Here is a 14,978-nt window from a genome sequence, read left to right on the forward strand (position 1 = left end):
TGTTAGTAATATGATCCGTGTAACTTTTTAAATTAGTTTTTTATGACATGATTTTGGTTATAAACTTTTAAGTTGGTAAGAAATTATCCAATCACGATACCGTTTTATTTATAGTTTATAAGAAAATAATACTGATATTAAATTAATCTTTTGTTCCAGTTTTCTCTTTATTAAGATAAATGACTTTTATATGAAAACTGAAACAAATTGATTCAAGAGGATCTTTGCTATAACTTTAATCATGGTGTTTGTTACACTATTAATAAAGGTCATTTTATCTCGCAAAGAGTATCTAAAAAACTGAATTACCTACTCAATATTTATAAATGACCTGTAGGTACATGCGTCGAGGTCGAGTTAGTTCTCTGGAATCATCACTAGCGCCAATTTCTGCATTGGCAAGAGTTGGAACTACACTTGATGGACACTGGACAGGTATCTCTGTTAAGTTTTGATAACAAAGTATTACTAGATTATGGTTTGATTTAATAGTACTATCCTATAAGGACCTATAAGGACCACTTATTGGATTTAGAATCGAATTGAATTCTAAACAAAAAAAACTTGAATTCAGTAACTTTCGTCAGTAACCATGGTGATTTAATATAATCTGTATCTTAACTTCAAATCAAACATGCACCTTTAGAAAACCTAGTATTTTAATCTACTAGTTACAAAAGCTAGTTTAGCTGGGTGATTCTTCGGAAAAAATACACTAGTTAAGGACATATCATTATCCTCACCAACTGGTTCACTTCACTATGATGCCTAAAATGTTTTAATTTTTACTTCATCTAATAATAGCCGTAGTACTATACAAGCTTAGGTAAAAATAATATTAAATCAAGCAATCTACATTATGTAAAGTGTGGTGAGGATAATGATGTTCTTAATTTGTGTTACTTTTTCCGGAGAATCACCCAGCTACATCCAGCCTCTTTAATAGCTCGTAAAGCTCATCTCCAATGCAAGTTAAAATGATATTTGCAAAAGCAATCAAATTGTCTATGTCTATGCAACCGTAAATTCAAATATGGCTGCTATAAATTATTTCAATTAGAATTTGTAGGTGTGTCATAATAACGACTGTATCTTCAATTATTGTTTAGCATAAGACAAAAAAACGCTATCTCTGAATACAAAAATACTTTTGCTATAAGAAGATTTTAAAGAAAAAAAAAAGTATTTTTGCAATTATATTCAAATTGCGGAGTAGTAATATTTAAACCACAGACAGGTCTCGAACCAGAGACTCCTAGCTTAACACACCAGTTGTTTTACCAACTAATCTACCAAAATCGCTGGCCGCGAGTTCAAATTTGTCCATTGTATATGTCGCTATTTTAAGCTTCGATCACATGCTAAGACATTAACGGTCTTTTAATATGCTTGACATCTCTTTTCCACCATACCGGTCCTTATACAAATTAACAGAGATAGCATGACACTCTAAGTCGAGGATTTCCCAGTGACGTTTCTCCACAGGTCATCAAAACACCAGAGGACTTTAACCTTTATAATTCAGCATACATTATTTATAAGCAACCTCTATCAATCATAAACTTCTTAAAATATGTATAATGATGTGGATGGTAATTCGGTTTTTTTAATAAACTTTTGTGGTTAAATTAACATTATTTTAAGTTTTGAGAAGCCATTGTCTTTTTGCATTTAGTTTGTGTATATTGTTTTTTTTTATAATTTCGCCGAAGGGCGTATATGCGCAAGCGCAAGATCACGCGAGTTTGGCGTACGTTAAAATGGAGAACCATAACTTTGATAGTCGTTCACGTTGTTTTTTTAAATATGCGTGAATTAAATAGTTTCCTACAGTGCACCCATCCACATATCACAACAAACATTATAGACAGCTTATCACGAACTTCGCTCTGCCGGTCTAAGTTGTAAATCTAAACCATTCAGGGCGCCATCCGAAGGTATGCAAAAAACATTACAATCGGTCCAGCCGTTCAGGAGGAGCTCAGTGAGATTGATACACATGCCCATTAGAATGATAATATGAAGATAGGATAGCATTTTCTATCTTTCTAATACAATGAACCACCAGTTTCCAGTAATACGTAAACAGTATTAACTGTACAAACTATACATAAATGTAAGTCTAAATCTAGATATGAAATAGGAATCCTGACCTCGGTCTAGGCATTTGAAAACTACTATGGTAAACAAATATACATAAGCGAGTATAACTTTTGACACAGTTTTCGGTGTCGGCTAGTTATGTTAATTTAGATTCTAGACTGATTACAGATCTAGAACTAGACCCTCACAAATGTCAATATCTGAGATAATATGTTAATATGAAGTTTAGTTTGGAATTCATTTGTTTATTTTGAGATTAAAAGGTTTGTGTGTTTTTGAGAATATAATGTTTTAAGAATGCAAGATAGCGGATTGTTTACGTTGTATTATTTTTGGATATTCGGGATGTTTTGTTTTTCGATATCAATGTTTAAAACAACATTTTTAATAAAAACAAAGTTTTCATAGTAATCGTTACAACTTTAGTGAAATTCATATATTTTGAACTTGATATTAATTTAATGCCGCAATGGCTGAGTGGTTAACCAAGAGATATGATAAAACGAAATGGATTACTTCAAAAAAGAGAATAGAGACAAATAGGCCTACAACTGTAGAGTGAAGAGACATCTACCTAATTTTAGGAAACATTGAAACAAAGGAGGCTACAAGTAATAATTATTACAAATGGTCTAATACATACATTGTATGTATTAAGAATCACTGCTGTAATTCCATGGTGTACAATAAAGAATATACTAATCTAATCTAATCTAATCCAATCTAATATACGATAGCCTCTATATGCACAAATTCCTATATTACCTGTATTCTAGGTACAAGAGTATTAACAGACTATAAATTTTCTGTAAATAATGAATACATCAATACTGCTCTACTTCATAAATTTTACTATGAATACGAAACAGGTGAATTACATTTTGCTGCCGAATAAGGCAGTGCGCACACAATATTATCTATTTCATTCTATTTCCTGATGATAGCAGTAATTATTGTAACATATTACTTATAAATAAAATAATCGGTCCACAGTCAATACAATACGTAAGGTTTGATTAGACTGTCATCTCTCTGTCGTCTCTCTCTCAAATATTTAGCGGAAAAGTCACGTCAATTGTCGAAGAGGAATTTCATTCTCACTAATTAAAGATTTCTGATCTAATGTGATGTGTAATTGTTTAGCTCCTCCGGTGGTTTCTAAGAAGGTTGTTCCACACATTCGCACATTCAGTGACGGTCACCTGACCTTAGTATTTGATGATTAAACTAAATACATTCCAAGATTATTCTGTTGATTGCTTAGCTGTTGCGAGATACACCAATAACTGTTTGGTTTTATGTCTTACAAAATGTGAAACAAAAATCTAGAATTTTGTAATTTTTCTTTATGTCGAACATTCTAAAATAATCCTTCATCATAATATATTTTGATATTCATCAAACTGACTGCAAATCGATTAGAGATCACTAAAAGAATGACTGGTTATTTTATTTTGAGCCAAAACCGTTTGTTCGCGTCAAACGGTTTGATCGTTCCAAATGGCTTTTATACTTCTCATGGTGCTTATTGTGCGCGTACCCTTAACTATTCTATAACACACCACAAACAATTTAAGGCATTAAAATCGAACTCAAGGCCTCAACACTAGATTGCTTTTGTATAGAATTAAACAATTTATTGTTTAACTTTTATACAAACTCCGTAGGCTATTGAATATTCGGCAACGATTGTATAACTTATGGAATCAGAGCAACTCATGTTTGAATTAAGCCGGTTTTCTTCAGATTCTGTTAAAGATATTCGTCATAGAAGCTATCAAAGCACCTGTTGGTTCTAAATTGACAAATAATTTCCAAATTTACATGATGTCGTTAAACTGACTGATGAGGACGTAATTAAGAAATCTCGTGATGAAAATGTTATAATGTAGGATGATTTGTTAATTGATTAGACTTTTGACATTTTGTAAGATGAGAGAACTGATTGCTAGGTATCGTTTAGAAATGGCGTAGCGACAGGCTGATGAAAAATATATTTTTTATGATGACTATATATGTATGTTGACACTAAATCCTATTTCCAGTACTGGATTATTCTAACAAGTTTGTTATAATCCGTTCTACGACATAAGAATTTATTACATTTTCACAATTCACGTTTCAAAAAACTCATTTATTTTATAAAGGAGGCGTACCAACTAGCACCTAAATAAAATTGATCAATAAATTACATAATAACCGACCCTTTGCTGGTCTAAAGCGCATTAGCTGTGGGCTCCTAACACTGACTGACTTCACCATATTTCTTGCTTTACGTTTCTTCCATCCCTTGGCTTATTCTATGTTAGTATTTACTCAGATCAACTTCTCGGTTAGATAAGATGTCCGTGGGAATCAGCTTTCTCCGTCAGACGCAGGTGCTTGCTTTTTTGTGTCATCCGCAACGGAGAACAATTGTCTTTTATAGGGTTGTCACGACTAATTGTGTAATTAATTGAAAATTAGCAAATTTATTTTGTTAGTGAAACCTCTTCTATATATCTTGTGGTTTTAGATATTTCCCTAGGATTTTAAATTATTTAATCTAAACTGTTCAGTGTAACGCGAAGAACTCCCCTCGAAGAAAAAAATTGGAGTGATTCTCATTCTATCTATAGAGCATCAACTATTTTTTTGCAGGGAGACATATTTCTACCAACCAGTATCTTAATTGTCTAGTTATAATAAATCATTATTCAAGACACTTTTAAGATATTATTTTTATATCCCCAAAAAGCAGGTCAAAATATTTAGCTCATGAACCTGCCAACTCTGCCTGCTCTTTATACTTGAATTTTATCATCAAGCTTCATCCTAAAACCCTTGTCATCAAATTTTTACGTAATTCAATCTCATTTCCTACTATCGTTCTACTAGTGTGACATCCCTATAAAACCCGACCTCTTATTAGTCGTACGTTATAATTAGTGTTGTCACTTCTCCGCATTGTTTAGTGTTTCCGAACGATATCGATTCGATTTTCGCTTTTCACTTGTTTCATCCATATATGGGTGAAGCTATTGTTATCTCATGGGTATGAGAATCGATTCTGTTTAATGTTGTATGCTAATCTTAATTAGAATTGTACTTCTGGTATTTTGTCATCATCATTAGAAAATATTTAAAACCTTATTGTTATGTATGTAAGGTTTAAGTGTAAAATTGAAATACTTATTGACTTGTGCCATTATGTACCCGCCAAATTTTCGTCCCCTAATTTTGATTGTCTTATTTCTACCTATCCTATATTACGATTCGTTATTTAGAACCAGTCAAACATCATAAAAGAGACACAAAAACATCACTCACCGTAAGTAATTCTTCATAGTCCACTCCATGGGGTTGCGTCTCATTCTGATGGGCCTTCCATATCCTCAAGCCATCCTTCTTGATCAGACCCTCCTGTTTCTTCAGCACCAGTTTGAGCTGCCTCCCGAACGCCTCCAGGTCTATCTTGTGCACATCCAACTCCTGCCCCTGGACTAACCTCTCCAGATCACTTAGAACACTTGCACTATCACTGACTTCACTGGAGTTCGTCACATCGAAGGTAACACTCACTGTGCTATTCAAATCTCCAATAATATCAACGTCTTTGATATTTTCTTTCGCTTTAACAAACATTTCATCGTTCAGTAAGGATGGTGGGCTGGTACCAGTCTTCCACTGATGCTTTGTTGTTTTCTCGTGTGGGATCTTGGTGTTTCCCGGTGTGAGTGAGTTGGTGTGGTGGTTGGGGGCCACGTGCCGTCGAGCGAGGTGGTGTGTGAGCTGCACCAGGTGGTACTCCGGCACCATCGAGTGGTGCTCCACGTGGAAAACGTTTCGTAACTCGTCGGCTGTCATGTGCTCATGGATCTGGAAAGATAGAGACAAATGTTAGAGATTTGATATAGATCGATGGAAAGAGTCTTGGGTTACAAAAGATGGAAATATTGCTAAATGAGTCCTATTCGTAGATCTGTTCCTATTCTTAGAACTGTAAATGATAAACATGGAAGAAAGAGGTAGTAAAAATGTTGCAAAAAGATGAAAGGTAAATTTTGGAAAAATTAGGATTCAAAGACAAATGAGGGTAAAAAATCTCATTAACATATTTAAATCTGACGCACAAAACAACAAAGCTTAATCTCTTATATTTAAACAAATTAAACAGCAGTGTTAACAAACTCTAACGTAATTAAGGGATCGAATCCACGAAGGGTTTAATAATTACGCTTAAGCACAAAACCTGTTATCAGAGGAACCTGATCAAGGAAAAATATTTGGAATATCCAAAACCTGATAATTAGCACTTGAGATACATCACCCTTGTTCTTATAAAAAAAAAGATTATTCTCTTGATATTTCTGTAACTCAGTCCGAGAATTTCTTTTGTTTCTTGTTTTTTACTTGAGTTTGCTATCAAGTCAACAGTCTTGTTTAGAAAACAGTTTAACATCGGTTTTACTAAGTGGTAACATGTTTTGCGCTAATGGGGAGTAATTATCCTTTTTTATTAGGTACCTTCTTTATGTAGTCAAGATAAAAAGGTAAGTAGACAAGATACAGTTTAAAAATAAAAATAAACCTGATTGTTAAACTGTCACAACTTTTAACCAGTTCGAATGATTTTAATTAGAAATGTCTAAGAACACTTTTACACAATTCACCTTCTATTTTCGAGACTTATTATGTCACAGACGGACAGACCCATCAAACTTATAACACCCCCCTTTTTGCGTCAGGTTTCAGATATTTTTTAACTGACACACAGATAATTAAACCCTTCACCTATCTCCATAATTAGATCCACTATCTTAGCGTTAATCTATATGATCCTTCCATCTCCATAATGACATCCAAATTCTGACCTACATATTCTTTCTTACACATTCGATCACACCTACTCAATACAAACAGTGGTGTACAATAACTGTATCGCACATACCCATATCCGCATTGGCGGTCTGTTTGAATGTCACTTGTGCGAAACTCGAAAACCTTGGTCGAGGTCAATAGTACCGAAGTCCTTTCTCGATATTTACAGATTTATTTACACTTAACACCGTATTTAGAGAACACGAGCCAAGTTCTTTAAGAGCTGTTTTTTTTATTAAATCGCCATCTTCCTGTCTCGTTTCCCGTCTCACGTAAGTCTGTTTTGTAAATACGACTTTATTATATTTTTTGTAATGAATAATGTTGGAAAATAGTTACTAGTGTAATCAAGTGACGTTTCTACAATATTTACTAAATATAAGAAATGGACTGGAATGTAAGAAAATTATAGTTATTCTTGGTTTTCGACTTGTCAGATTGTAATTTCTGTCGCCTGTGCTAAGGTTACATTAGTTTAGGTAGCAACATATTTAGAAATTGACAGAATAATATATCGAAAAAGCGTTTTTGAGAAAAGAAATTGTTTTTTGTAGCATTTTGTTGCTTTTAAATAATCTGTCTTTTTAAATGGGCGTGGTGACTTAATTTGACTAATATGTGAAGAAATTTTTGTAACGATTTTGTGATTTATAGAGACACTAAATCGTATCGTATAGAGAAACTATTTTTGGGTCGAGTTTCGATTGATTAGCTTAGTTATATTATTTTTAATTTTTTCAAAGCCACATTTGTAATTATTCAAAGACAAAAAACGGTGATAAAAATCGTGAAGAAATATTTATTGGATATAAAACTCAATCAATCGATTTATATCGATAAGATCTAATTTATTTGATCTAGTATCGATAAATTGCATTTCAGTCACTCTTGTAACTTACTCAATACAAAAACAACTTCTATCTCTGTCTACTGTTAATTAAAGAATATCAACTAATCTTTCGCTTTCCCAACAATTACTGAATTCTACTCTATATATTATGTCACACGATAAGGCTGTGTGTCAACTTTATCTAGGTTGACATTTATATAATAACGGCCTAGTTATTTATAAATCTGATCTTCAAGTAACATCTACGCGCTTTTTTTCTGTCTCAGGAGAGTAATGCTCATAGCATAAAGATAAAGAAATTTAAATTTCTGAAACAAGGATACAAAATTGTATAAAGCTTTCTGTATTAAATTAAAGAAAAGGAATTTTATAAGTAGTTGATGGACAAGCAGAAATTTAGGGTACTATTATTTAAGAATAATTATTTTAGTTCATTCAATACCACTCGGGCAAAGACAGTTATAGCTAGTTATACATAAAGATAATAAGCCTTGAGTTTAATCATTAACTCCTGGGACAACTTGGATCCAACATTTGCACACATTACCAATGTTGGTGTTGAATATCCAACAGATAGAGCCTTTAGGCTAATAGCAACATTAGTATTGAAACTAACACTTCTCCTTTCATTGCCATAAATTAGCCTTTTACTCAAGCAGAATCAAACCCACACTTAATCACATCACATTGTTATTTCAAACCGCAAACAATTTGTTACATATTTAATTACATTAGTGTTGCAATACTAAAACTTAAACCATTTTTCCCCATGCTACTTCTGTGAACGTTCACTTCCAGAATTAAATTTAAAGGAAAACGAACCTTATGAATCGGAAAATAAAGTCCAAACTCTTTTTGTTATCAATAAACACAATAAAAACTAGCTCCAATAAAAATTAGACCATAACTACCTAAAAACAGAACTCATATTACATTTATATCAAATTTACAAACAACTTTAATTGAATATCAGTCTTATTTCGTTCAGGCAAGGTCGTATATCGTTTGTAGTTCGCACTAAGGGCAAATGCAGGCAGTTGCGAAATTGTGATCTTGGTCGTAATGACTCACGGAATGGATAAGACTGAAGGTCGTGTATAGAAAGCTTAAGGCTTATGTAAACAGTACGTGAGCTTTCGTTGGTTACGAAAAAAAATCTATAAAAGCGTTGAAAGTTGAGATTAATATGGGGTTAAAAGTCGTACATAATATATTTCCGTCGAAAGCGTTTAGAATAGCTGTGAATGTTGTTTCTATAGGGTATTTCCTGTCTTAAACTCGTTTAAGATAACATCAGGGGCTATATGCAACGTACCTGACTTTTCTGTCCGCTAGTTAACTATTACCAAGCAGTTCAAAGAAAGATAAATACAGCCTTAAAATGCTAACTCCAGTACTCAGAATCATCTCTGATTTATTTGCTGATTCTACGTTGACGTGTTGTTTGCTGACGCTACGCCGTAACGCAAGGTTGTAGTGCGTTTGCCGTTACACTTAGTGTTTGCATAACGAAGGACGCTCGCATAGATTTTGATGCCGATACATAACATTACATGCGTTCGAATTACATTTCTCAGAACATTGGTATTTGAATGAATAGTTATGGTTATTAATAACGGTATTTATATTGAGTACTAGCAGACCCGATAGACGTTGTAATGCATGATATTTTAAGTGGTTAGGATACTAAGCAAAGTATGAAATGAAAGACAAATAACATGACAATTTCACATTTTTCTTGTAAGTCTAATCTATTCAGAGCGCCACCCAAACGCATATGAAAATTCATTCAAATCGGTCCAGCCATTTGAGAGGAGTTGATAATAATATATATTGCTATTATGTAATTGTGTTTAGGAACAAGACATAATGTTTTTCAATAATAATTGTTTATCACATAATTGCGCCCAAACCATAATTACATTATTACCGCACATTGACTTATGTAAAGTAAAAGACATCAACGCGCACGCAATTTATGGTATTTCAAATGTGCACATCTTACTTGTAACATTTTGAAAAATAGGTACCTACAGTATGAAAGTTTTAAAGAATTGGTTCGATGAAAACGACGACCTCCGTGGTCGAGTGGCGTACGCACTGGTCGCTAGCTCTGAGGTCCCGGGTCCGATCCCCGGTCGGGTCAATGTAAAAATTCACATACCTTTTTTATAGGATTATACAGTTAGGTTTAATTTGACTCCTTCGCTATCATAGACTGTAAAAATATCTTAAGCCGTAGGACAAAAATGGTAAAACTTTTGTTTGGCGCATATCTAAGGAAGTACTGCTGATGGCATGCGACGTGTCGCGGGTGCGATCTCATTGTAGATCCACAAACGCTTGTCCTGAGTCTGGACGTCTTGTGCATGTGACTTGAATGTTTGTGAAAGCCCCGCAAATAGTTTTTTTTTCTTAAATATGCCTACTATCAAAATTTGATGGCAGTTTTGTTCTAGCATTTTTTCATTACTTTTATCTTAACACCGAAAGTTACTCCATTCATGTCCAATGATGTTATGTAACTACTTAAATGTTATTCATACATACATCATCAAACCGAGTAGATCATAACAGAGAGGCTAATCGATCATCAATGCCGATAGAAGTTAAAAGCTCAATTAAACAACTTCTCCATACACAATAACACAAATGCAAAGTCAATTAAAATAATAACTCTATTCATTTGCTTATATAACGAACCATGTACAAGTTTTGCACCTCTACGATTAAGCTTCTTTTTATCAACGAATCTGAATTTATAAATTAAGTTATAATCTTTTTTGCTTTAGAACAATAAATTAAAGCATTTTAATGTTTAATTCGTTTTCGATCAGATAGAAACAGTGGCTATTAGCATTCTAATTAGTATTCAGTATATATGGGGACTTAATAAAGAAACTCATTTTTTTATTTTTGTCTATAATCGAATTTATTGATATAATTATTATACATATATCCGTTGTTGTCGTTTGTTTGAATTTCACATTATCTAATACTAATATTGAAATATGGAGAAAAAAATATTAGTTTACTTGAATGCAACAATTAGTTGAACTGTTTTAGAAAAATATCTCATAAACTATTTAATACATTTTTTGTTTTCTGTTTATTTATGACCAATAATGAAATTTATTATTTGTCAGGATACGATTTAATTAAGTAAATAAGTTTAATTACATTGTCGTTGTCAATACATCGAATATTAAGTTTATAAAGATGGCAAAAAAATAAAATTTATTGAATATTTTTGAAAGCGTAGGCGCGGGAGACCATTCATCAAATAACGAAATATATAGCAATTAACATATATTAAGCATTATGCATAATTTATAATTAATATATAAGGTTTGGTAGTTAATTAGTTTTCATAATTATGTGAGCTAGAGTTACGCCGGCGCCTAGTAATCTAATACTGGATATTTTATATAATTTTGACATCATCCATAATATGATAAAGTGGTTTTCTGGTTATGCATTTGTGTAGTAGCCGGTTTGAAACCATAATTTATTAGGGGCACTGGTGGATATGTTATTTTTAGTTTCAAATATATTGGTTTTACGTTGTTTAGACTTCCATGTTTCTAAATAATTGTAAAGAAAAGGTTTTTTTACCTAGAAATGTAATTATAATTAAGGTATTATTATTATTACATAACCGAAAAATTGCAAAAGACGGTCAGTTTAAAACGACATTCGGACTGTATCCCGAGTTTTTAGACATTCTATATCATAATCTTATAGAAAAAAAATCGAAATTGAAAACAAACATTAGCATTGAAAAATGTAAAACATAGCAACTTATCAATTAATTTAATGAACATTAGAAACATGTGGCAATAGTGATACACCACTTGATAGACATAAACACTTTAGAGATGTATAAAATTAAAATGGGAAAACCCATCTATTCTGAGATCAGACTAATTAGTTAATAATTAAGAGTATACCTACAGCACTCAAATTATAAACAATTTAGTCTGTCGATTTCGATTTTATTTCAATATCTTGAAAAAAATAAACAGACCGTGTTTTAGCGTGGCAATAAAACGTGTCATTATAACGAAATAGGTATTATTACAATCATCACTTCTGATACGTCAAAGATTTTTTTTTATAAAATATATCTGCTTAAAAAATATTATTTGGCCAGTAACCATTCATTTCGATTTAACTATAAATAAAAATGTACAGAAAAAAAGAACAGATACAATAAATTAACATCCTAGACTTAACCCAACTATGTTGGGGTCGGCTTCCAGTCTAACCAGATGCAGCTACGTACCAGTGTTTTACAAGGAGCGATTGCCTATCTGAAATCCTCATCACTGTTAACCTGGGCACCACGATACCCCATAGTCAGAATGGTTGTCAGACCTTATAACCTAGCCTTTGTCTAGCGACTGTCAAAGATGTGTAAATAATAGCCGGGAGCCAAAATTTTACGTTCTATTCGAAATACCCGTAATTACATAGACGGTAACCCATCCAAGGACTGACCGTATCATGTGGAGCTTAACCTGTGATTGTTTCACTTGTGCAATAGATTATTAAAATATTATGTCACAATTACAGTAATCATAGATTCCTTGATCAATCGACGTGACATGACATGTCTATAAATGTCTCATAGCAATAAAAGGTTTAAATAAATAAATTTGAAAAAAAATGTGTGACATATTGTAAACAAATTGATAGTCATCATGGCGGTATTGTCAACCAACCTTTATGGTATAATGTTATAAAAAAACACGTAAATTCACATGTTTCCCCGAATATAAATAAAATAGTTAAAATTTATTACATTTTAAATGTTCTATAAATCATTAGGTTGCAGGTGGCGCAAATATTTTGAATGGTATCGTGTCGTTGGTTTTATTTGCGTTTAATTCCAAGAAGTAAAGATTTTATTATGATTCTGTATAATTCCATTCGTATTAAAATGTTTCACTAATTCACGTATTTTGCTAATATCGTTTTGCAAAACACGTGTTGTTTTCGAGTGAATTATTTCTGGATTAAAATTGAATATTTATCAATGCATCAATCGATTTCAGAATATAAGTTCTGGAAAACCATCCATAGAAAATCTGCAAATCGGTCCAGCCTTTTAGGAAAAGTTTGCCGTTCTTTGCGGCCATTTTGTCTTTCCCCAACAATTACTAAACAACTTCATTACTTAACACACAAACACACATCCTTAAAGAAAACAATAAGTGAAAACAATCATACGTGAATTCTAATTAAACACAGCTTTTTATTTTCGTCCATGCAGAGTTTCGTAACACGCACTAATGGCCTCCCCGCGACGATGGGAGTAACAAATAAAATTCTCCCATAATTATGAAACTCTATTGTCTTATGTTTATATAAAATGTTTATATGAGGAAGGTGAATAGGAAGTGAGTAGCTATTATATTGCTAAGTCGTTAAAATTCTTGCAAGATTTTTTTTGGTATGAGCCAAAATTTGCTAAGTTTTTTTATACCAAAAGGTGTAGAGTCCCTGAACTAAACGCTATGGTAATCGTATATAGTGATTAGCTTCTATCTGGCAGATAAATTGAAAATGCTGTCATTCTTTGTATGAAAACATCTGAACCAAAACAACAGTTACTTAACGGAAACTTATGTGGCGGTGATAAAATAGGGCTCTAGTCAAATATATCCTTTAAGTGTCTCTATTATTTTGAAGAGAAACATAGAAACTTAGAACAACACAAAGGGGTGTATTTCGGTCTTCAGCGTGTTTTGCACAAACTGATTCGATAAATTCAAGCCACCTTTTTCTTTCTCTTTTGCACTTGTGGACCGATTTGTTGTTTTCTGTTGGACCGATTAAATGTTAGTGGAAAACTGTATTTTACTGTTACAAAATTCTTGAAGCATAACGGAAAAACAGACATAAGAATTACATAAACCTTTGCATATCATTCGCGCTGTGAATCAATACAGGCTGGCATATCAATGTAACTTTTGATTGTGTAATGTTTACAATCTGTGCTTACTCCGACGTAAATTACCGTTTTTTTTCGAATAACGGGTAAACAAGCAATCTTTCCAAATTGGCCAAAGGAAATGAATACTGGCATAATAATATTATGATTTTCACTGGCAGAATTTTCTATAACAGTAAGGCTTCCAGAAATTAAAGAGGGTTAGGGGGGTTAAGAGTAAAGAGCTTATCTTGACACATATATTATAACTTCTGAATTTCGATCCTTTCAAAATTCCGCTCCATATAGAAACTTTTTGGATCTTCCTTCATGTGCAAGCATAGACCACATACAAACAATTGAACTTGAAATGAACTATGCACTATTAGTTCCAATTCCAGACACAAGCCACGCCCTATACCCAACCAAGTACAATGACTTTGTCGCGAGGTGAGAAACAAAAAAAACTGTTAATAAAATGTAGGTATTAGAAACAAGACAGCATGCGCCACAACCATATAAGAAAACGCTATAAACGTATCGCCAAATTTAATTAGCACCGTCTCACATCAATCCTAATTGTTTACCTTTTATAAAGTATTTTCCAAAACTAATCAAGGAACGTGATTCAAGTTTCAAGCACGTGTTTATATTATACGTGTAACTATAACAGCTGTTACGAGATGTACAATCGACTGTCGGGTGCACAAATAGAGACTTAGGATTCAAAATATTGTGAGCCATTTCTAAATAATGTGTAAATAGATATAAGACATGAGTACAGCACGGTTTAGTATGTACATGACGTGTGCTAGTGAGAAAAATCAATTACATATTATGAATCTAATCTAGCCCACAATTTTAAAGAACATAACTATCACAATATACCTCCTTAGTCCTTAGATAAATCAAGTACACACAGTTCATAAAAAATGGCCTATTATTACGTGTGAACCTCTATTCTTCTCATATTTTTTTGACTGAAAAAGGCAATATTGATGTACTCGACTGTACATAAGACATAACGTGGTTTTGTGTATGTGTGTGCGTAGCTGCGTCTGCGCATCGTTCACGCAACTCTTTGTGTTGTAATAGTTCCTGTTTCCGAACGTATCGCTTACGCACTGAGAGACATAATAATAAGGGTAATAAAAACTAAAGTAGTTCAAGTTTCGAAACAAGTAATGATTTAAAACTGTTTTTAAGGTTTATTGTTTGAAAGTGTGGGTT

General features: G+C 32.8%; 1 protein-coding gene across 6 annotated transcripts in view; it reads right to left on the minus strand.

Annotated features, from left to right (window-relative positions):
• The window catches only part of LOC113494197 (A disintegrin and metalloproteinase with thrombospondin motifs 16), a 130,527-nt gene that overhangs the window by 30,083 nt on the left and 85,466 nt on the right, over positions 1–14,978 (minus strand). For all 6 annotated transcript variants that reach the window (XM_026872407.1, XM_026872408.1, XM_026872405.1 and 3 more), the window contains exon 3: positions 5,413–5,961. In XM_026872407.1, the coding sequence (XP_026728208.1) occupies positions 5,413–5,961 (549 nt within the window). The remainder of the gene's footprint in view (positions 1–5,412; positions 5,962–14,978) is intronic.

Source organism: Trichoplusia ni, chromosome 5, assembly GCF_003590095.1.
Source record: "Trichoplusia ni isolate ovarian cell line Hi5 chromosome 5, tn1, whole genome shotgun sequence".
In the NCBI taxonomy this organism is placed as follows: domain Eukaryota; kingdom Metazoa; phylum Arthropoda; class Insecta; order Lepidoptera; family Noctuidae; genus Trichoplusia; species Trichoplusia ni.